Here is a 23,970-nt window from a genome sequence, read left to right as displayed (position 1 = left end):
GCTAGCAATCCAGCAGCAAACTTCAAGCCACTAAGATCTGCTAGACGAACCAAGGTGGCAATAGACCAGGGTGCATTACTTAAACCTCATGTACAATTGGGCCCTAGTCTCTGACCAAAGACAAGAGATCTGCCAAAACCTAGCAGACGATGAGCAGTCGGACGAAGATGATTCCAAGGACAAGTACGAAGACTGTCATTCTTTTAGTGACGAAAGTAAGGGTGAGATAGACACGGTGGAATACGACACTGAGGGATGGGAAATAGAACAGATACGAGCGGACTCCATGCCACAGAAAAAGGGTGTCCTTAGAATGGAACGAGGGGTCATGCACATGGATTGTGACCATGCGTGGTTGGAACACACAGGAGCCATAGATTTTGAGCAGATAGGCCTAACCCAACCAGGTACGACACTAGTGCTTAGAACAAAGTCACCTCTGAGCTGCGACCACCAGGAGAAACCACCTCTTCTAGCAAAAACGGTGAGTTCGGTTTCAAGTCAGAAGTGAGCTCAAATAGTGACCCGGAGATACCTAGACCATCCAAGACCAGACGCACCAAGGGGGACCTACCCGTCCTCCTGAGGTGTAGACAGTTGAAGGAAGATAGGGCAAAACATCCTAGGAATGCACAAATGGAAGAGAAAAGAAAGCCGTAGGATCTCCCAAGGAGATTTACGAAGTTCAAGAAGGGTGACAGGGTAGTAATCCTGTTGGGTGTCAAACGCCAAGGGCAAACAAGTGAACCCATCGAGGGACCAACCAAGGTCAAGGAGATGAACCTAGCATAGGAAGGGGAGACACCCCGACCGGTCTTAATTGCTGATGACTTGACTGAGGAAGAGGAGACAAGTCTTGTTGCTCTCTTGCGAGAGTATATAGACGTGTTCACTTGGTCCCTGGAGGAGCTTAAGGGGGTGGATCCGAGTGTAGTGACTCATGGCATACCCATGACGCCAGACCCGGTCAAGTAGCGACCGTACCTGATGAATCCAAAACACGATCATGCAATCAAAGAGGAGATTGACAAGTTGATGAATGCAGGATTCATTTATGAAATCGAGCACACGGACTGGGTGTCACCCATAGTCATAGTGATGAAGAAGAATGGAAAGATTAGAGTGTGCGTCAATTACAAGAAGGTGAACGCTGCCACTAAGAGAGACAACTACCCATTGTCGTACATCGAGCACATGCTCAAAAAAGTGGCAGGAAAAGAGGCTTACAGCTTCCTGGATGGCTTCTCTGGATACAATCAGGTGCAAGTGCATCATGCCGACAGGCATAAGACTGCCTTCTCCATCAAGTAGGGCGTCTTTGCTTACATGGTCATGCCCTTCAGGTTGACTAATGCCCCATCCACCTTTCAACACCTCATGTGCACCATATTTCGTGGATGACTTATGTGTTCACTCGACCTAGCGAGAACACTTAGGCAGACTTTGAGCAGTCTTTGAGTGGTGTCACCCATATTGTCTCTCCCTAAACCCCTGAAAGTGCCAGTTCTGGGTGAAACATGGATGCATCCTATGGCACGTGGTGTCAAAGAATGGCATTGCCCCACTGACTTCTCGAAAGTCAGGGTTATTGTTGATCTTCCGCCCCCAATCAAGTATAAAGGAGTTCAATGCTTCTTAGGCCATATGGGGTACTATCGATGGTTTGTGCTGAACTATGCATTGATTGCCAAACTTTTGTACAAGTTGTTGATCATTTTCGAATGGACTGAAGCATGTCAATGAGTGTACGAGGAATTGAAAAACGCTCTGACTACTGCACCGATCCTATGAGCCCCAGTTTGGACCATAACCTTCCACATACATATTGATGCTTCAAAATTCGTCATGGGGGCAGTACTGTGCCAACCTGGTGAACACAACCTCGACTATCTAGTGAGATTTGCTAGCAGACAACTCACTAAGACCGAAAATGAACTACTCGACAACTGAGAGAGAAGGCTTAGACATGGTATTTGCTGTAAAGAAGTTTTGGAATTATCTTTTGGCAATGGCTTTTACTTTCTTCGTGGACCATCAAACCTTGCTGTATCTAGTGAACAAACCCTACGCTATAGGATGCATAGCTCGATGGCTCCTTTTGCTTTTAGAATTTGACTTCTTCGTGGTTGTTTAGAAAGGAAAACAACACTACATGGCTGACCACATGTCACGCATTCCCACGGGAGAGGCCGTTGGACAAGGCATTGCCAATGAATTGCCAAACTCCCATCAGTTCAACCTTTCCAGCGAAATAGATTTATTCAAGGCTGATCTAACACCGTACTGGGCAGATGACATTATCCAAGTACTGGAGCATGGATTGCCTAAGCAACCAATAGAAAAGGCCCGACTTAGGTGACTTATCCTAAAATTCCAACCCTATTAGTTGATAGCATGCCAACTATATAGGTTAGGGCAAGATGGGTTACTGCATAGATGCATATGACGATGTGCTTACAGAGGCACATAGCGGGATTGCTGGAGGACACTTTGGTGGAGATACGACTACTCGCAAGGTGCTGCAGTCTCAACTGTGGTGGCCCACACTTTTTCGCGATGCAGCACGATTTGTCAAGCATTGTGACGAGTGTTAGCGCACAAAGGTCCCGATTCACAAGGATCAAATGGAGTTAACCCCAATCATTACATGACAACCCTTGGAAAAGTGGGAAATCGATTTCATAGGACCCATTAGTCATGCGGCACAGTACTCGCAGGCTAAATATATCATTGTGGCCACGGACTACCTAAAGAAATGGGCGCAAGCGAGAGTGGCACAAAAAAATGACGCTAGAACAACTGCCAAGTTCTTATGGAAACAGGTGATCTCACGATTCAGCTGCCCCATCAAACTAGTCAGTGCCAGGGCACTCACTTCATCAATGAAGTGATAACGCATCTTCTATCCACCTTTCTAATCATCCATTGAAAATCCTCTCCATACTACCCTCAAGAAAACAAACGGGCAGAACCCACAAATAAGATCCTTGTAAATGTCTTGACCAGAGTAGTCTTTGCTTCGCATAGCAACTAGGATAACAAGCTGATGGTAGCCTTGTGGGCTTACCGTACAGCTTATAAAACGCCTATCAGCCAGACTCCCTTTAGGTTAACCTATGGGACTGAGGCAATTCTACCAGTAGAGTTCTTTGTTTCTAGATTGAGAATAGCGCTTCAAGAACGGTGGGAAGGGAAGGAGGCATGGATGCAATGCCTGGTTAAACTTGAACGCCTCTCGAAAGCATGCCTTCTGGCCACTCATACGCTCATATGTGAGAAGGCACGACGCAAGAGCTGGTTTGACAAGCATATCAAATAGCGCGACTTTGAATAGGGTGACTTAGTGCTCCTGTACTCAGTTAAAGGACACAAGCAAAAAATGAAGTTTAGAGGTCTTGGGCCTTTCAAGGTTCGTGCAATTAGTTGAACCGACAACGTTGAGCTCGAGACTCTAGACGGTAAGGCCAAAGGCTTCTTTAATGGCAGTCGCATTAAGAAGTACTACCCTCCCACGGATCCGCTGCATGAGCCACCAATGTTGGAACCCCCTATCACGGTACGAGTCGCCACAATCACGATAATTGGTGAAGAGGACGAGGAAGTCGTAGAATCCGCATACCTCCACATCATGGTCACTACCAAGTAAACATGCACTTTCAATGCCTTGATCGATAAGGGAGCAGACTTCAATGTCTTAACTCACAATTATTGGACCCAACTTGGCAAACCACCACTACAACCCACTAATGCCCAATTAAACCCATATGGGAGCCGCTCATACTCACTTCTTGGCAAGTGCAGGACCGCTGTTGCTATCAAGTATGAGATTGTACCAATGATCTTTTACGTGTTGCCAAACACTACAGGTGCAGGCACAGAGTTGCTACTAGGGCAAACCTTCAGGAAGCAAACTCACTGCAATGTCGACTATGAGTCACACCACATCCACCTCGCCATAGGCAACGTCCATATTGATACAGCCTTCAGCAAGGGCTATGCGACCTCGTTGAAGTTCATAAGGCCATCGGTAGAAATACTTGCATCCAAGTCACAGAGGGGGGTAGGGCTCAACCACCATCCACCAAGTCTCATGCGCAGCCGCTCATAGCGACAAAAGCTAAGACCCAACAACCCGAGTTTCAATGGAGGCCCAAACAACTGCAACCCCCGTCTAGGAGTAGACACCCATGTCTTCATAACACAAGAAACTCTAAACCTAGGAGGCCAAGACACAGTTACAGAAATCAAAGCATGATCAAGCCAAGATGGGTTCCTAAAGCCCTCTTGCACGTGCAAGGCTACTATGAGGGAAATGCCTAGCTATGGATCCCTAAGGCCATAACGGCCCACGACATCACTCAAACGCCACCCTCGTGCTTAATCACCCACGCATGAGCTCCGAAGAGTTGAGCAATGTTGAGAAATAGACAAATGATGTATGCTCCAAGAGGAGCTATCCTGAATCCCATATGCACAATGAGGAGAGTGGAACAACTCAAAGCCTATAAAGCATTGTACTTGACTATGAAATGAACACAATATCATGATGCTTGGTACTTTCGGTTAAGTGTCTTGTCATTGTCAATTCTACACAAGATTGTGTTTATGAGTCCAAGCTAATCTATCTTGGAACCTAATTCAATTGTGTAATAGTTTGTCTCTACTTGTCCATGTCATTATGAACTTGGTTTACATCTTTGATCCACCATAGCTTGTGTCATGTCCTAGATCCACATCATTTAACATGGTATCAAAGCCCAGTTGGGCATGGCACAGCTCACACTCTGAATCTCTAGTCTCCCTTCATCTCTGGTGATCTCTAACCAGCCCACATTTAGCTCATATCTTCAGTTTCAACTTCAAATCTCAGTTGGACCTTGTGGCAGCCATAGCCAGCAGCACCCTGTCATCTTGAAGCTCCTGTATCTCACTCCACATACCAAATCTCTCTAATCTTCCTTCTGGAAAGTTGTTCTCCACCTCAAAAATCTTCCCTGTATCACATCAATCCATGAGATTTGTCTATCTGGACCTCAGCATTGTCACTATTGTCAGTTGCTGCCATAGCCCCAGTTTGTGGCCTGCAAGACATACCTCACTTTGAGCTCTCATATCTCTCAAACCATGCAATATTTCACTGTGCTTTCTTCAGGAGGATTGTTCTTCTACTCAAGGAGCTTCTACCTATCACATCTAAGCATGACATTGGATACCTACAAGCCTGGCATTGCTGAAATTCGATGTCACTGCCATATCTGCGCCTGGTTATGTTTCGTTGATCTGCGCACGGACTGCAATACACGATCTTGATGGTTATCATGGGGCTCTTGTAGAGCATGGAGTAAGATACATTTCCATAAAAAAAGTTTCCAAAATGATCAACTCTAGCTCTAGATATCTGGAAAAAACCACGCCTGGGTCAAAACCCTAATCCAGGAAGCCATAGCCATCAAAGTGCAAGCTCATTTTTCCTTCAATTTCTCATTCCTTTCAACTGAGGGCACACACTGCCACTTTTATCTGAGTTTGAACTCAGTTCCCAGCAAGATTAACACTTCAAATCAACAAGCAAGAAGAAGATCAAGCACCAAAATTCAATACTAAGATCAATAATAGTATCTATTGATACTCAACTAGTGTTAGTTGACACTAACCTCCTTGTGACACTTCACGAATCCCCCTTGCTGGTCTTTTCTAAGATTGGAGCTGCTCAACATGGCAGAACTTGAGCAAATAGCAAAATTCAATGGAGAAGGCTTCCATGCCTGGAAGGAAAAGACCATGTATCACCTAATGCGGAAAGACTTGTGGGACCTGTTTGAAGATGATGCAGATAACAAGAAGGAAGATGATGAAGATGGGCTCGTTGAAGAAGAACAGTTCAAATCCAAAGAATGGAAGAAGATGAATAATAAGGCACTAGGCATCATTGCCTGGGGACTAAGTGATGACGTGTTACATCATATATCTGGCATTAGAAATGCTAGAACCGCCTGGGAGGAACTTGATAAAATATTTGGTACTCAAGCAAAGAATTCAAAGGTAAAACTTCTCATGCAGTTTTATAAACTGGATATCAAAGACAGTGCTTCTATGACCATACACATTAATAAGTTTAAGAGTTTAAAAACTCAACTTGCATCTCTTAAAAAGAATATTGAGGAAGATGAAGCAATAGCCGTACTGCTTGCAAGTGTAAACAAGGATCCATATGAAAATCTTGTGTCCACTTTGAGTAATGTTCCAAGCCTCACACTTAAAGATATTGAGCACTCACTACTCGATGAAGAAGGCAAAGTAAAAACCAAGAATGCAAAAGACAATGTCTCATCATCTAGGGAAAATCTTTTGTACACCAAAGGAGCTGCTGGACCTAAAGGAAGAGGTCGAGGATTCATCAACAACAATAACAAGAATCGGATTACATGTCACTATTGTGGTAAGACTAGCCATGTAGCGAGTGAATGTTTCCACAAGAAAAGAGCCCAACAATTGCAAAGTGATCATCACCAGAACCAATACATGGAAGAAAGAGAAGAAGAAGAATATGCTTCCACTACCATCAACAACTCTGACAGATTGTTTTGAAGAACTTTCATTGTATCTTTCATATGTTTTTCCCACAGTGGATCTTTCTTTTCCTTAGTGAATTTGATTTGTACAACCCTTGCCAAGATGTAAAGTCTCAAGCTTTAACTTGACTAGGCTACCTATGAGCTAGTCTTCCGGGCCATGTTATCATGAAGGGGGGGGGGGGGGGGGGGGGGGCAAAAGCCAGCAAGTGTAGGGACTCATCATTTGAGGGGGGTGTTGAGAAATAGACAAATGATGTATGCTCCAAGAGGAGCTGTACTGAATCCCATATGCACAATGAGGAGAGTGAAACAACTCAAAGCCTATAAAGCATTGTACTTGACTATGAAATGAACACAATATCATGATGCTTGGTACTTTCGGTTAAGTGTCTTGTCATTGTCAATTCTACACAAGATTGTGTTTATGAGTCCAAGCTAATCTATCTTGGAACCTAATTCACTTGTGTAATAGTTTGTCTCTACTTGTCCATGTCATTATGAACTTGGTTTACATCTTTCCACCATAGCTTGTGTCATGTCCTAGATCCACATCATTTAACAAGCAAGACTACGGTCCAAAATCCAAACAACATTACCCCCTTCAACCCCTGCTAATGCTAATGAGACTTACAAAACCCAATCCGAGTGTAGCAACCCATCCTTAGTAGCCACTACAATGCTTATCCATGGGATCAACCACTGTTTCATGGGCAACTGCCACCATCTGCTGCCATGCTTACTAGCCCCATCAAACCCCAGCCACCTGCAAGCCTTAAACCACCTTAGAAACAGAAATCATTCTTAACTCTAGCCGTAGACCTAGCCGAGGACACAAGGGATGATGTTATTTCTTGTCTTAGATGCTTAGATGCCACGTTCATGTCACTAGCTCTAAGTTATGACCGCTTGGACTTAGGCCTGCTGAGAGCCTTTAGCGATGAAAGTTCGCACGATGCCTTGTTCCTGGGAAACATTCAAATTCACATTTGTCAAAACACCCCACTCGGCTGTCAAGTTGCTACGCACTGAGATATCAAGAGAAAAAGCCATCAAACAACACCTCATTACGTCTTACAATAAGCGTGCGACTTCTTCCATCACTAACAAAGAAGTCGAGGAGTTGAAAGCGTTAGCTGATACCGACTCCCCATTTTTACGAAACTGGTACACTCTGTGATTGCAGTGGGAACTCGAAGGATTCCAAATCATGACCAACGCTAAGCAGCGCCGTGCAATCAAGACATCGAAGTACAACCCAACCTATGTCGCGCACCCACCTTATATAGAGTGTTAACCACTCTTTGTGGCCAACCCATGGAAGAGCATGTCAAGGGACACCCATATCTTGATTGCCTCTTGACTAAGGAAGAGCTCCACATCACTAGCCGCGTTGATTCCGACAATTTCCCAACCGATGTCCTCACTTACATCACACACGTAAGTACCTGACCATTTGCTCTGGACCCTAAGGCTCAATTGGAATATAACCTAGAATTCTATACTTGGCTCATGCACAAGTAACCCTTATACTTCACTCTCCCAACCTTCAATCCTAGGAAGGATTCTTCTCAATCTAGAAGGGGAGAGGGTACGAGGGTAGCGTGAAGGTGAATAGGGTGAAGGTGAATCAAATTAAAACCAATCAAGATCAAGTAAACACAATAAACACATAAGAAATGGGTGATGAAGGAGGAATGTTACAAAATAAGTCTGAAGGGAAGAATCTGTATTAGATCTTAATGCTTTCATTCAACAAACATAAAATATTTATTTTCAGAAAATTCTTGTATGTATATTAATTGTAGCACTAATGGGAAGTATGGTTCATGACATGAATAAGAGATGTCGCAACAAGGCCGTGCCCACCGACTCCCCCTTCACGGAGGAAGAGAAAGTGCAGTACGGCATCAGCCTGGAAAATCGAGCTTACAGTCAACTAAAATTTCACAGCATTCACAACCTTGAGAAGATGGTGGCCAAGGAGCAGGCCGCAAGGAGGATAGTGGAATAGTGCCACCTCCACAAGTACCTAAAGAAGTTTGCACAGGAAACTAACCATACAAAGTGTGTAGAGTTCTTGAGAACATACAACCCTGACCGAGAGTACAGAATGGTGACGGTGTGGGAAGGGGGGACAATGCCTGGCAAGTGCATGTACCACTAATCCAGGCCTTAGTGGAGAAAGCACTTGGACTGGAACCTAGGGTGGAGAAAAAACGTAAGAGGGATGTGTATGCCCTGCTGAAGATGAATAGGGAAGAAGTCTTGGCAAATGACGGCATCAGCTTACAAAACATCCCGATGTTGAGATTCACCTACATGCAAAGTTGGTGCATGCCCTTTTCTCCAACCAATGCTACAATTCCCTCATGCACCGGATCAGTGTACCTGTGCTGGAGAATGTGGCAGCCCACAACCTGGACGAGGTGGATTGGAATGGCTATGTGTGCAAAATAATAGACCAAGCGGCCAAAGCACTAGTCTTGGGCAACAAACAGGTAGGTGGAGAATCCCCGCATTTAAGAATACGGAGAGGAAGAAACCTTCCTTGAAAGCCTCCTTCATCAGGTATGGAAGCATACTGACGGCCATCATCCACGAGGCTGTGAAAGAGGCCCAACAGGGAAGCAAAGGAGCAGATGAGACCCCAGATAGGTCGCTGACCCATCAAAAAGTGGAGCAATCGAGCGACCAAACAGAAACCAAGACAAAGAAGGAGCAATGGGAGGCTCAATCTAGATGAAGAAAAACAAAGGAGTTCATTGGGAAGGCAACTCTGAAGAAGAAACAGAGGGCGGGCAAGAAAAAGCAAGAAGAAGATCTGAAAATAGCAAAAAAGGAATCCCTGAGAGAGGCAACGGAGTAGAAAAAGAAGGAGAAGGAAGAAGCTGAAAGGTTGGCTAAGGAAGCAAGGAAAATAGAAGAAGAGAGAGAAAGAAGAGCTATGGAAGAGGAGGCAGAGTTGAGAAGATAAGAGGAGGAAGACATGGCCAAAGCAATTCGCTGGTCTATAGAACAACAAAGCCAACTCGATGGCCTAGGGACCTTAAGTCCGCCTAGGGAAGATAGACCTGGCTCAAGCGCACAAGTACCTGAAGCCATGCCATCCACGGTCATCAAGGGCAAGGGTAAGGCCCCCCTCCATCCCATTCCGACCTCCTTGGTACCCGCCAACGAAGCCACCACTACCACCCCCCCAACATCTCGACCAGCACCAACATGGACAGCTTTGTGGCGTGGATGCAATACTTTATCAATAGGGAACTAGCACAAAGAAGGAGTCGGGAGGCCATAGCCACCGGGCACAAAAGGCCAATTACACATGCCGAATCCAAACAAGAGCCAAAACGCCAAAAAATGGAAGCCTCGACCACCCCAATCCCCAACACCATGATGCCACATGCAAATCATGACGAATACATCGACGAACTGCTCTCGCAGTTAAAAAGGGCAAGGGAGGAAAGGAGGATCACGGTGGCCGAGTTGGAGGCAAAAAGGGAAGTGGTAGTGGCCTTCCAACTTGAAAAAACAAAGCAAATGGCTACACAACAATAGGAAATTCTTGACCTGAAGTGCCTTGGTCCATGCTCGGATACGAGTGCCAACCATTGTCACGAAGGCGCATCTACAACAATAATGTATTCGCATGGATGGCCTTCTATAACACTCTTCCTTCAGAGAGGAATGACCCTGTCTACATGGCGTACCCTCGACGAATAGGAGTAGACTTTGATGCAAACGCCCACGACCATTACGACTTCCCTGTAATATACAACCCCTGTACCACCACTTTAGCCCAAGCCCTCACCTTCACCTCCGACATCTTAGATGCCACCATGACACGCTTTATCACTGATTTCTCCTCCTGCCCGGATCTCGCCTTCATCACCACTCGTAACTATCTTAGGCTCCTAAAAATCCTACTTAGGCAAGACTCCACCCCAGCCGAACGTGGCCTTCCCGTGCTCTTTTTTTATCCTAACGCAATCGACAGCTACGCGATGACTCGCTTGATGATGCAAGCCAGTCTCCTCCCTTCTTTTTGCCTCGCTATTCTTGAAGACATGAGTGAGAACTGGTTCACTCGCTACAGCCATCCTTTCCTCTCCACCACTCCCCTCCAGGTTCACTTGAACCTTAAGAATTTCCTGCAAAGTTGGAGATTTTTGAGCCATTCCATTAAATCTCCTTCACCACCCCCCCTGTGGACGAGGACTAACAATTCCCTACTAGTAAATCCAACCCCAAAAAAAAAAAACGATCCGCACGCAAGTCACGGCACATGGCTCACAATCCCTCCACCTAGGGGTCCTTAAGCTAGGCGCATTTGGTGACCTTGGTTGGCTGCCCGTTCCTAACCCCATAGCCCTTTTTTGCCCCCACTTCATGCTTAGGGCACCCCAAGGGCAGGACACACCTAGGGAGGTAACACTCACCTATGGTTAGACCTGTCGCCCTACGTTACACTCACCGCACCTCCCTACCGCATGAACGGGGTCCTCAAGTGTGGGACATCACCTAGGCCAACTCCCCATTCTACCAGCATGAGCACAAGGCACCCCACAATAAAGTAGACACTCCCCTTAGGTAAGAGCGTTGCACTTTCTCCTCTCAAATACTGCGAGATGTGCCAAACCATCAACTTTGGAGGCCCCATCACCCACTTGAAATCATTGCCCACACTCCCACGGCAACCCAGCCCACCTATGGCCCTACCATCTCCTGACCAACAACTTGACAACCGCCTGCCCTTCCCCAACAAACAGCTTGACGTGCCATGGGACTGGCACCCGTCTCGAAGGGGGGTAATGTTAACCTCAAATCGGAATGGCGAAAAAATAAAGGAAAAAGTGCAAAAAGAACGGAAACAGAGCAAGGCATAGAGGTGGCCTCTAAAACTAAACTGAGGCAAAAAGAGCAATTTTAAAGGAAAGGCACCTCAAAAACTCTAAAAACTCTTGTAAAAGAGCACCAGGCTCCCTCCTATGCCACTTGTAAATTATAGACATGTATAGGCTTAGGGCATGAAGCAAGAAGAGGGGATTAGAAAAAGGGACCTTGCCATAATGGCCAGTCATGTAACAAGGGATGGGCGCCCATGGGGATTTTAGGGTTTGTATACATAAAGTTCAAAAAGTGAATGAAAGCTCATTCTTTGGTGTGTGGCTAAGAAGAGTCCTCTCTTCTTCTCTTATTCTCTTCTTCTTGCTTGTGTGTGTGCTCTTGAGAGAGTGAGTGTGAGAGTGTAAGGGAATGAGTGAGTGTGTGGGAGTGAGGGATCAAGAGGGTGAAGCTCTTCACCATCTCCTCTTCTCTCTTCTCTTCCCTTCGCTTGCCTTGTACGTGGCTATGGTGAATGGAGCTTGGAGATGGAGGAGGCTTGAGGATGCTTGAGCTAGCATCTAGGATCGTGGAGCTACTGACGTGTGAGGGAGGAGGCAACTCATTTTGGCATCAAGGTAAGCTCACTACACCCCGAGAGGATCGACGGCACATCAACTAGGTGAGAGATAGCCATGAGAGCTTGCTTGGAATGCTTGAAGCAATAAGCGGTCTGTGGGTCTTGGTGGTTGAGCGAAAGCCCCCACATGCTCATTGCCTAAATAGTTCACATGTTGTGCCATCTTTTCTCTGCACTAATTGGCCTTAATAGCACATAAACAACCCTCTCTAAACTCTGAAATGGGATCCTATTGTCAAACTTAAGCATCAATAGAAGTCATGTAGAAAGAGAAAAATATATTAAATTTTAATAATATATTAACATTATAATTTTTTTAACATTGGATTGCTTCTTAGCCGAGCATCAGCATAGAGCTATGATAGAAGTACAAAGGCAATCATACAAGGGTAAGTTCTTTATGGCTTTAGTCACTTGTTTGCAATGTCTCTTCACTCTTGGCAATCACCCTTGCATCACTCAGCCACTATGTCTACTTTTGCAACCTCAAAAGCACTCCCCAAAGTGATTGAGCTGATGATTCTCCCATGTAAATAAGTAACAAGAATGTGTCTCACCAACTCCTTCTTAATGAGGATGATCTTGTTGGCATTCAAGGTGATACTAGAGGTATAGAGTACCTTGGAAAGCACTTTGAGAGTCGTGAGATGGGCACAAGGGGTGGGGGTGAAGTTAGTGTGGACCATAGCAATGAATTGAGGGGGGATGCACCTATGTATTGAGCTCGGATAGCATCTCTTCTAAAATCCCCTCAACCCCCTATCTACTAGCAAAGTTATTGATATCTAGCACAACCTACAATCATGAGAAAAACAATTTAACTAAATAAAAATACACACATGAGCAATTAAATATACCTCCTAGGCTTCATCACCCTTGACATTGGCCTCTTGGGTTAGGTCCATGTTGGATTTCAATTCATCTATCAAGCAAAATGGTGGTACCTTAGGTAGAGGGGTGGGGTGTCTCATCGCATCCACCCTAGTGTAGATGGCCTCAAATTCTTCTACCACCCCAGTTTAGCAACTTTCTCAAAGATGTCAATTGTAGCCACTAGGGCATCAATTTTATCCTCAACCTCTTCGAGCTTAGAGGACAAGGTGGGAGCCTGTAATGTTGGCATTGTGTCCCAATGGAAACTCGCATGCTATTTCCAACATGGAGAGTGTCCTCCCATACACCAAACATCTTCTCCACATCATGGAGGAAGACAAACTCTATTAAGTTGACAAAGAACTTGAGCAAGGGTAGTGTTTGCATCCTCACTCTCATTCACCTCATCTTGAGCTATGGAGCAGACTTGGGACACTCTTTGAAGGGAGGTTCCCTCCCCCTCACCACTACTAGTCACCTCCATAGATGAGCCCTTGACGGGGGTAAGAACTATGGCAAGTTCTTTTGTTGTAGCCTCCTCTTTTTTGCTATGTTTGGTGGCTTTGGCCTAGGGTTTGGAGCATCTTTTAGTAAGCCACTAACTTGAACCTCCTCATTAATCTTGAAAATAGACAAATCTTCTCACTCATTGAGTATGAGGATAAACATTGTTGTCCATGAGAGGAATTGGTGACCAAACGCATCAATCCCAAGTGCCTTGGCCTATTAGATGGTAAGTTTTCTATGAAAGTTAGGATTTAGGTTCTTCAATAACATAGAGAGCCACTTTTCAAAGGCCTCATCTTCTTTGATATACTTCAAGAGGTCAACAACAATGACCTCTTGGAATCCCTCAAAAGACACCACATGCTCTCAATAGTGGATCATTCATGTATTCCGTAGACCCCTTGAGATTAGTCCCATACCAAAGAACTATATCAGAGAAAGAGATATGAGGATTAATAATTTGGAATAGGTCTTTGCAACCTTTGAATTCTATCTTCTCCAAAAAAGTGATGAAATTGTTTAGTTGGGAGTTCATGCTTGTGTACAACATAGGGGAACAAATTCAAAGCAAGTGTCCCAAGGTGAGAGAGAGACAAAAAGCAAGTTGTGAAAAATGAGAATGAGAGACTTGCAAACTTTTGTGTGTGTGTGTGTGTGTGTGTGCGCGCGTGCGCGTGCGCGCGCGTGTGGGTGTGAGTGTGGGTGTGGGTGTGGGTGTGTGTGTGTGTGTGTGTGTGTGTGTGTGTGTGTGTGTGTGTGTGTGTGTGTGTGTGTGTGTGTGTGTGTGTGTGTGTGTGTGTGTGTGTGTGTGTGTGTGTGTGTGTGTGTGTGTGTGTGTGTGTGTGTGTGTGTGTGTGTGTGTGTGTGTGTGTGTGTGTGTGTGTGTGTGTGTGTGTGTGTGTGTGTGTGTGTGTGTGTGTGTGTGTGTGTGTGCGTGCGTGCGCGCATGCGCATGCGTGTGCATGTGCGCGTGTGTGTGTGTGACCATTTAAAAAAAGAGAGAGACAACCATTAGAAAACTTAACTTTGAAAAATAGTAATATTTACAAATAAAATAGAGAACTAGCATAATGGAGAAGCATAATATATCATTCTTCAATTTCAATTCCGTCTTCAAATTGTACATGGATCTCAACTTCATGCAACGCCATAGATATAATGAGGATCTTTTCTATTCTTTTTCTCGCTTGAAAAAAAAATCAAAATTATTGTGCAAGGATCAAAACATAGTAGCTCATAGAAAAACTCAAAAAATACACCTTTTTATGTCCAACTCAAAAACTGAAATGATTAGTATCCATACTCCCCTTTAGAGCTAGATGTTCATGCACATTTAATAAGCTCCATCACTCAGACTTTCTACACCAACTCATTTAGAATGAATATCTATAAGCACAAAATATACTTATAAGTAGATGAAAATCATGACTGCAAAGCAACTAAACTAAGAAAAGGAGTACCTATGGAGGCTCACAATTAGACGAGAATACATGATGTGTATTGTGGGGGGGGGCAAGCTTCAAATCATTTGCAATGTAAAGAGATTGTAATATTGGAACTAGACCAACATCTTAGACCTCCTTAAACCCGAGTAATCTCCCTTTCCACAATGATTCTTCAATAAATCATGATTTCTTACTCGATGAGGGCCTATTACTCTTGGTTGCATGTACATCCATGAGTATTTATTGAATATTGCTTTTATCCATTATCCATGCTTGTCCTTTGTATTATAAACATATATAGCCTCAATGGAATCTCGAAGACACTGTTGATGACTTACAAATGTCATCAAAATTATTCAACAATAAGAAACTTGTAGCCCTTGGGAGGAAGAAAATAAGGAGTTGACTGGAAGAAAGGGAGGAATTGTGGCTATGGAGCACCAATTGACAATGATGCCTTTGAGGCTATGGCTATGGTTGTGGAAGGAATGAGGTAGTGGAAAGATTTGATAGATGGATTAGTGGAATGGAGAGGGAGTACCAAAAGAAGTAATAGTTCTCGTAGAAACACACAAAAAAAGCTTTTACTTGACTATACACAACATGAAATAAGACTTTTGAGGACAAGGGGAAATTTGGGGAGAGGAAGGAAAAGAATTCAATTTTTGCCCCCCACTTTTGGATGCCTTATGGGGCCCCCCTAGCATGGGGGCAATATTGTCAAGGGGTTTTCTTTTTTCTTTTTTTGGGTGCAGGGGGGGGAGTGGAGTAGGGGGACAAGCCGACTTGTGGTGGGCCCAAGGAAAAAGGGGAGCAAATAAAATGCGAACAACACCCCCTCTCCAATTGGTCTACCTCAAATCTCTTGTCATTATTATTAGGAAAGTCATTAACTCTTACATTAAAGGGCCCTTTTTAGTCCATCTTTCCTGTATCGGTACCATCTTTGATTGTGAATTTAAAGGTGAGATGTCTAAGTCTGCAAAAATAGATGCATAATCAAGGAGGTCAAATAGTGTGGCATAAAAGGAGATACCGGCCAACTAATGGAAAATCTATGAAGCAATTATGGTTTCATTTGCAATTTTAAGGGAGAAGGTTGTAGAGACAATTGATACAAAAGTGGTGAGCAAGTCTGCGAATACTACAATAATTCCAAAGGATGACACACCAACGTGCAATAATGGAGGATCCAATGAACATTAGCCTTGTTCTAATGGTCAAGCCTACTCTTACAAAGTTTGAGAGCAAGTCTATTGAAATAATATCTCACAAGCCATACATGAAACAAATAGATAGAGACATATACATATGCATGAGAAAGGGGATAGATATTGAAGAAGGATAAATGAGCAACAATCATCTCAATTCAATTCAATGTCAAAGCAACTCAATCTTCATTAAAAGCATAGAGAGAACACAAAAAGAAGAAATTAAGCATACCTAGTGCCAGGAAATTGAAGCAGACAATAAGTACAAGCACCTTTTGGTATTGCCTTTAATCTTAGTTTTGTCATTAAAATCAAGCACTTGTTTTTCCTATGTCAAGATACTACATTTCTGACTCAAATATCATGCCTCTTAACTCAAGTTGTGAGCCACATAAGTGAAGCATGGGAATTTTTTTTATTGTTAACCTCGATGACTCTTTTTCCTATTCAAAGGTAGCAAGTATTCAAGTAAGAGATCCAAAACTCTTAACTCAAAAGTTGGTCGACTTCAATCAAGAGATCAAGTAAAGTGTAGGTGACTTGTTGGAGGTAAGCACGATCAAGTAAAGTGTAGGTGACTTGTTGGAGGTAAGCACTGCCAACAGGCCATTGTAATAGCATCTGCCCTAAAGGGCAATATTAACCCAGAAAAATCTTAAGAGAATAGGCTATTTTCATTTGGCAATTGGACTTTACAAATTCTTGTGAAACTCTATCTAAGCATTGAAATGCAAATTTAGATGCTTGGAAATTTTGTATTCTAAAAAATAGGAATTTCAACTTTTAAAGGTTTTTAAAGAACATCAAATGCTTGTTGTTAGAACATATTTATATTTATGTTGTCTACCTCTTGAGTTCCATCATCTTGTCACTCACTTTGTCCATTCGCCCATGAGTTGGATGATGTATCCTCCTCACTACTATATTAAATAATATTGTTTTCATCTGAATTTAGACCATGCATTCATAAGTCCTAGCTCGACTTTGCTTGCTTTTTTCTAATCCTAGTATTCCCTACTAAGTTCATCGCTAGCATATAGTTGCCTACAAGTGCATCTTTATGCCCTATTTAAAACCAATGCACATTTATAGAGCATCTTTTAATATCATCCTTCTTAACCTCTAAGACTTTGGCAATTCAAAACTCATGGCCCATCTTATCACCTTCAACTAATGAGGCTACAGGTGAGCCCATCTTAATATAATTGTAGCTTCTTAGTTATTCATCTAGAAGCAAGACTTTAAGTGACTATCCAACTCACAACCAAACCAAAATAATGAGAGTGGGGTTGTCATTTGATACACGACCCCTTTTTATTGGCCACTTAGAAATGATGGCCTTGATTTAGGGTGAGTATTGGTGCTTGTGGCACAAAGTGTTGAAGTGGGTCGAGAAGAAAATGTCATAGGTTCTACCAAAAAGGCAAGGCATAGTCACAACATCCTAGACGAGACAAAGTTATTAATAATGATGGAGATTAGCCTTTTATGTGCTTAGACAATAACATTTGATTGGTTCAAAAGTGAACACTTTTTGTTCCTTATTTGGTGGGACTTTTGTTAAATTTTTAAATTCATTTAGTAATTGAATTATTACAAGAGTAATGATCTCTCTTACATGCAAGGCTTTACCATTGAATGCTCCTACGTGTAGAATGGTAAACATTGCTTTTACATGTAAGGCTTACCATGGAGGACTCTTACATGCAAAGTTGGTAATGCCTTCTCATTCTCATCTTTCATTAATTGCTTTAAACTATTCTTCTCATTTTCATTTGCTCACATTTTACTTTTTCTTTCTTGTTTTTGAATGGCCATAATGTTAGTTCATATCGTATCTCAAATATGGGTACATTGTTGCTAGAAATAAGTTGTAGCTTGCCAAAGTGAGAGACATGGATATGAGCACATGTATATAAAAATAAAAACATGTACTAGATTGACACTTTTCTGTATGACTAATAGAGCAAACATACTATGTATTGATTGTGCTAGCTAATGATGTTTGTCCTTTAGCAATAGTGAAAAGTCCTTTTACAAGTTTGATAAAAAGGGCCTTACTTATTGACATGTACTACTTATCGCCAAAAAGAATGCTCTATGTGAAGAACAAGAAGAAAAAGAGGTATGATGTAGCTTCCTCACAAAAAACATAAATCCCTAAAATTAGAAGTTTCGAACCAGAAGTTATTATTGCTACTTTATAAGCATATTTTCTATCTTTAAAAGGAATTACACCAAAGCTAATTCCTGAAGCACAAAATGATAGCTAAGCCTATGTGCCATGTGGAGAAAAATTACTTTTGAGAAACGTATAAAGTAGGCTTAATGAACAGATATAGTCTCTCTCCAACACATGCTACCTAATATGCTATGTAGTAATGTGCACTCTTTCTTCTGTTTTGACCGTGCATGTGCTACAAAGTACATATAATGCTCTTTTGTCTCCTAAGTCCTTCTCTTTGTCTTCATTGTTGATGTTTTCTTCTTCTTCAATGCTACTACGTCTTATTAATTATTATGCATCACTCTCTCATTAATCAAGTAGGGAGTGGACCGCGATCCCTACCCCCCGCCCCCTTCAACTCCCCTCCCCTCTTTGCCGTTATACCTTTACATATGAAGGGGTTTGTTGGAGCACAAACATGGTGATGAGTAGAAGATCAAATTGGAAATGCCAAAAGAATATATAAGCAAGGTGGAAATCTCCATTATCAATGTGAGTTGGGCCATGCTAGTAGGGCTTCAAGTAGGGGGATATGATAGCACCAACAGAATTGCTCTCTCTCTCTCTCTCTCTCTCTCTCTCTCTATTATTCCATGACCTTTTGTTATTGACTCCCTCATACATGGAGTTAGAGAGGAACAAAAGAGAATAGAGGTCCCTAAGCGACCACATCTCAAGCCTTCTTGAATCATAGTAGGCCCCATCATCATAAATCAACTGGATGCACATGCCAAAGAAGAAGTAGACCAACTTGATCATTGAATGTTTCCTTACATCTATGCATCTTGCTATTTCCACATGCTCCCCACTTGATCAACTTGATGCACAAAATTGATTGTTGAATGTTTCCTTACATGTATACATCTTGCTACTTCCACATGCTTCCCACTTGTGCAGGTTAAATTTGACAAGTGTAAATTTTCATTTCTAATTATGGATGTCAATACCCTACTAACATGGGTTCAAGTCAAGCCAAATTCAATTAATCATTGTGATTGGTAGTTGCACGTGGCATCATTAGGTAGGCATCAACAGATGGTTCATAGCCAGTGGGTAGATCCTCGCATGATGTAGGTGGAAGAAAGCCCTTGATTTGCAAGAATTGTGGCCATCATCTACTTCTTACAAGTTAGATGGATGGACATAAACATTTGTCAAGAACTGTGGCAACATAATCAAACCCATTCAATGCTATGCTGGGGGAAGAACATCAATGTTTAGAAGAGGTAGTGATAAGTCAATATAGATAAGGAAGGATGGTTATGCAAAAGGAAGGGAAAGGAGGATGTAGAAAAATATGGAAGTACCAACATAGAAGGATGCTAAAGCTATGCATGGGGTTGCTAATCTTTCAATGAATACAGTCGTTGAGGAGAAGGTAGTTTATGGTGGCCGAAGAAGATCGTTCACATATTAAAAGAAACCATTGCTTGACGGCAAAATCGCCATAGAAGCAAGACCATATGGTTAACAAGCTTCGCCAACCTTATTATTCATTTAGAGAGAGAGAGAGAGAGAGAGAGAGAGAGAGAGAGAGAGAGAGAGAGAGAGAGAGAGAGAGAGAGAGAGAGAGAGAGAGAGAGAGAGAGAGAGAGAGAGAGAGAGAGAGAGAGAGAGAGAGAGAGAGAGAGAGAGAGTTGGGTTTCCAATTATCTCAATGTCAAGAGGGTACTTTGGTATAACCTTTTCTAATGACATTTACATACTATTTTTAATGACATTTACTTGCTTAATTATATAAATTGATCATGTTTATGTTTAAGTTGATGATGTGCATGCCTATTATGTCACGTAGAATTAGGAAGGAGAAATATAAAAATATCTTAGTTAAAAAGAAAAAAATGTTGCAAGTGATAAATCTAGCAAGTTATGATCAAGCCTTTAGACCCAGCAACACAGGTCAAGGGCCACTAGTATACATATTATTTGCAAAAATCTCTAGTTGTTGATTATGCAGGTAATGCACACACACACACACACACACACACACACACAGAGCAACAGCTAAATCTTAATATAATAATATTTAAAGCATGAAATTTGAAAAAGAGCATACCTTGATCTCATAGAAGTAGGGCATAGGAGAAACATATAGGAGTTGTTCACGTTAGCAAGCCTTCTAAAACCAATTGTCAAAGTTTTCAATGAAAATTAGAAACCATTTCTCAAGCAAAAACCATCGCCACTCTCTCTCTCTCTCTCTCTCTCTCTCTCTCTCTCTCTCTCAACAAAGCCTTATCTATACTATTAGTTAAGGAGAGGTGGGGGGCGGGTGCCACGTGGCAACCCCCACCTCCCCCACAAAAAAAAAAGAGAACGCAGGGGCGGGTGCCATGTGTCTAGCACCCGCCCCCGGCGCCGGGGTGAGTCTTGGCGCGGAGCGCCTAGTAGAAGGCTAAGAACATCATTGAGCTTCAAATCGATTGGTCTAAAATCAAACAAACGAGATATTGAGCCGGAGTTTACAAAACTACATGTGTGTGTCCCATAGTCTTTTGGTTATGGGTCGGTGTCTTTTATGTCAAGATAAGAGATGAGCTATGGGCAAATGTCCAAAACTTATCGAGTTTAAAGGTTGGGAATTGGGCAATGAAATTTAACCCCTTGGCATGTCAAACGTTATCTTGTCACATTTGAAATGTGAAAAGTCAATGTCTAGCTTGACAAAAGGAACTCTGAAAGGGGGAGAGAGAGAGAGAGAGAGAGAGACCCAACCACGGCTATGGAGATCTATCATCTCATCAGAGCCACGGTCTGGGCCTTTGATGGCCTGCATCTCCTACCATCGTCGGTCTCAGCTTGAATCCGCCCCTCTCCTTAGCGCTCGTCTCAGCAATGGATCCGCGCCATGGCGCCGCGGGTAACAGCGATCAACAGCCACAGACAAAGAAGAAGAAGAGGGGCCGGCCTAAGAAAGCCGACAGGGTGGCCTCTGCCTCTGCCGATGGTACCCCCGCCGCCCCTGCAATGCCTAGGGTTTCAGCACCGAAAGAGGCGGCCGAAACCATGGCTGTCAGAACGCGACAGCAGCCGATCGGCCAGACCGTCCACGGCGTGGTGGAAGGATTCTTCGATGTTGGATATCTCGTCAAGGTTCGCCTCGGGGACTCGGATGTGGTCTTCCGCGGGGTCATCTTCGATCCGCACATGTCTCTTCGGGTCGAGGGCAAACTCGACATCGCCCCCGACGTGCAGAGCATCAGCAGTGCTTCACAACCCCCATCGCTGGCTCCTTTTCCATCATTGACAGCGAATCATGACCCTTCACCAGCACCGGCTCTGCCATCGACAGCTCCTGATGCAAATCATGATATGCAGAGCATCAGCAGTGCTTTGCCTCCCCCATCACTGCCTCTTCTTTCATCATTGACAGTGAATCATGACCCTTTGCCAGCTCTGGTTCCACCATCGACAGCTCCCGGTGCGAATTATGACCACCGTGTTTCACCATCGACAGTTCCTGCCGCAAATCATGGCCTCCATGCTCTCAGGCCTCCCCCCCTTGCTGCCTCTCAAGCTCTGGGAGCCTCTGGTGGTGATGGATCTCGTATAGCTCGCCCAACTGCACACAGATCGTCTTTTGCAAATCCAAGTTTGTCGAACATCATCTACCCAGCAGGCTCGCAGGTTGGCCTGGGCCATGGCATGTTCCCTTCTGAAGGACATAGTTACAATCTGCCTTATTTGTCAGGTTCAGGAGCAGGGGACTGTGCTACTGGTAGGTATCCATACAGAGAGGATGAACAAGGTGCTTCTCCTCTTCCTAGCTTGTAAAAAAGCAGAGGAAATGACTGTTTGCAGAAAAGGAGAAAGTAATGCGGCAATTTCCAAACAGCCGTGCAATGTCAGAGCTCGCAGAAACAGACATGACAGGGCATTGAGACGTTTGTCATAAGAGGTGACAGCATGCCAGGGTCCTGAGAAGGTGGTTATAGAGCTACCGGACACATTAATGCCTGCAATGTTGCAAAGTGTTTTAACTTTTAAGGAATTGTGGTTCATTGTTGACTACAAGGTGGTTGATCTAAGCATCCTCAGTCATCCCCATGTCATCAATATGAGCAATGCCTGAGTGGACTTGAATGCAGCTACAATGCTAGCAGATAGTCGTCCATGAGCGGAATCTGGATTCTTGGCCTGTGGGTGGATTCAATCTGTGCGAATCTGATCAGAATTCTTTTAATAAGAGGCATGCAGATAGAATCTTGATTGTTGGCCTTTGGACTGATTCAGTCTGTACAGATTGATCTAATTACTTTTAAATAAGAGGCGTCTCACTGGTTTTATCCCGTGAAGAAAAAAACCATGGTGCAGGGAGATGCATCCATGGTGCTCTGGTGTGTTTGACTTATGAATATATATGCTTCTGCAAATTATGTGGATCCTCTCTTGGCGAGAGGAAAACCTCTTTCAAAAGGCTATAGGTCACAAATGTGCAGAATGGAGAGAACGCTTTGCAAATGAATGTCTATCAAAAGTGCCTGAACTCATACATCCTATTGTGGTTCGTTTACAACCCAGAAAGACTTATTTCCATTGCAAGGGGATGCCTATTTGTAAAAGGGTCTTAAAAAAGATTACCATAGACCATCTATTGCAAGAATGCCCAGTTGTAGGGCTTCAAAAGCTTAAATTTGGAAGGAAATTTGTATAATGAAGTCATCTGCTCTTACCTGTGAGGGCTCTTGTGAAAAAGGTATAGATGATGTATAAATGCTTAGCATGTGAAGGGCCTTCCATTTGGAGAAATACACCATGTATCAACTGTACTAGTTTTGCCAATGTTACATAGCAAACCACCAAATTTTTTCATCAGCTTGGCTCATTTTGCTCACATGCTCACTTGCATATGAATGCACTCACATGCATGCATCATACTCCTTTTGGGAAAACATTTCTGTACCAAACTTTTGCCGTGGTACATCCAAAGATATATTTGGGTGAGTCAAATGCTAACAATCTGTTCCAAAATGACAGGTCAAGGAATTTTGCAGAATCGTATGAATTGAGGAGAGACTTTTAAAGAGAATGTTTGAATTGATTGTTAAGGGAAGTATCTTAGTGGAAAATATAGATGCTTATGAGCAATGTAGAGTTCCATTTCACTTGTCATATGGTTCAAGTGGGGAGAATTATAGCAAAGAAGCCAATTATATGAAATGCTTTCAGGACAAACCATCTACTTGGGCAAGACAATGAACAACATATTAGGTGGCAAGACAAGCATAGTATGATAGCTTATGGCGTAAGGGATGGAGCACTCTAATGTGTAGGTGCAATGTGCATTTGCCAAGAGATGACGAACCAATAAAAATAAAAAGATTAGCCATGGGTGTTATATACAATGGTATAGGGTGAAAACATAGTTTGGTAGTATAATAGGGATTGTAAAACACCTCAAATTTTGTTTCCTGTTTAGTCTTATTTGGGAATTATCTTTCCTTGGGCATATGTAATCATAATGGTTTTTGTGATGTCTTCCCATCATGATTTATTAAATGCTCTCTCTCTCTCTCTCTCTCTCTCACATGTCGTTATCTTTCACAATCCATGCTCGTGTGTGTGTGTGTGTGTGTGTGTGTGTGTGTGTGTGTGTGTGTGTGTGTGTGTGTGTGTGTGTGTGTGTGTGTGTGTGTGTGTGTGTGTGTGTGTGTGTGGTGTTGTTACCTTC

The 23,970-nt window shown here is 43.2% G+C and overlaps 1 protein-coding gene across 1 annotated transcript; it reads left to right on the top strand.

The window, feature by feature from the left end:
- Positions 1-20,942: 20,942 nt before the first annotated feature.
- On the top strand, positions 20,943-23,613 carry LOC148008354 (uncharacterized). The gene has a single exon (XM_087674285.1). The coding sequence runs from the start codon at positions 21,135-21,137 to the stop codon at positions 22,071-22,073; it is 939 nt and encodes a 312-aa protein (XP_087530411.1). The 5' UTR covers positions 20,943-21,134; the 3' UTR covers positions 22,074-23,613.
- The last annotated feature ends 357 nt before the right edge of the window (positions 23,614-23,970 follow it).

The sequence above is a fragment of the Lygodium microphyllum genome, unplaced genomic scaffold (assembly GCF_053477565.2).
Source record: "Lygodium microphyllum isolate KBCC unplaced genomic scaffold, Lygodium_microphyllum_v1.1.10 scaffold_170, whole genome shotgun sequence".
Classification (NCBI taxonomy): Eukaryota; Viridiplantae; Streptophyta; class Polypodiopsida; order Schizaeales; family Lygodiaceae; genus Lygodium; species Lygodium microphyllum.
Note: the sequence above shows the minus strand (reverse complement) of the source record. Positions and strands in the feature narration are given on the sequence as shown.

What these genes read in the sequence shown, in the direction of transcription:
- LOC148008354 (XM_087674285.1), top strand. Translation starts at nt 21,135, where the DNA reads ATGGATCCGCGCCATGGCGCCGCGGGTAACAGCGATCAACAGCCACAG.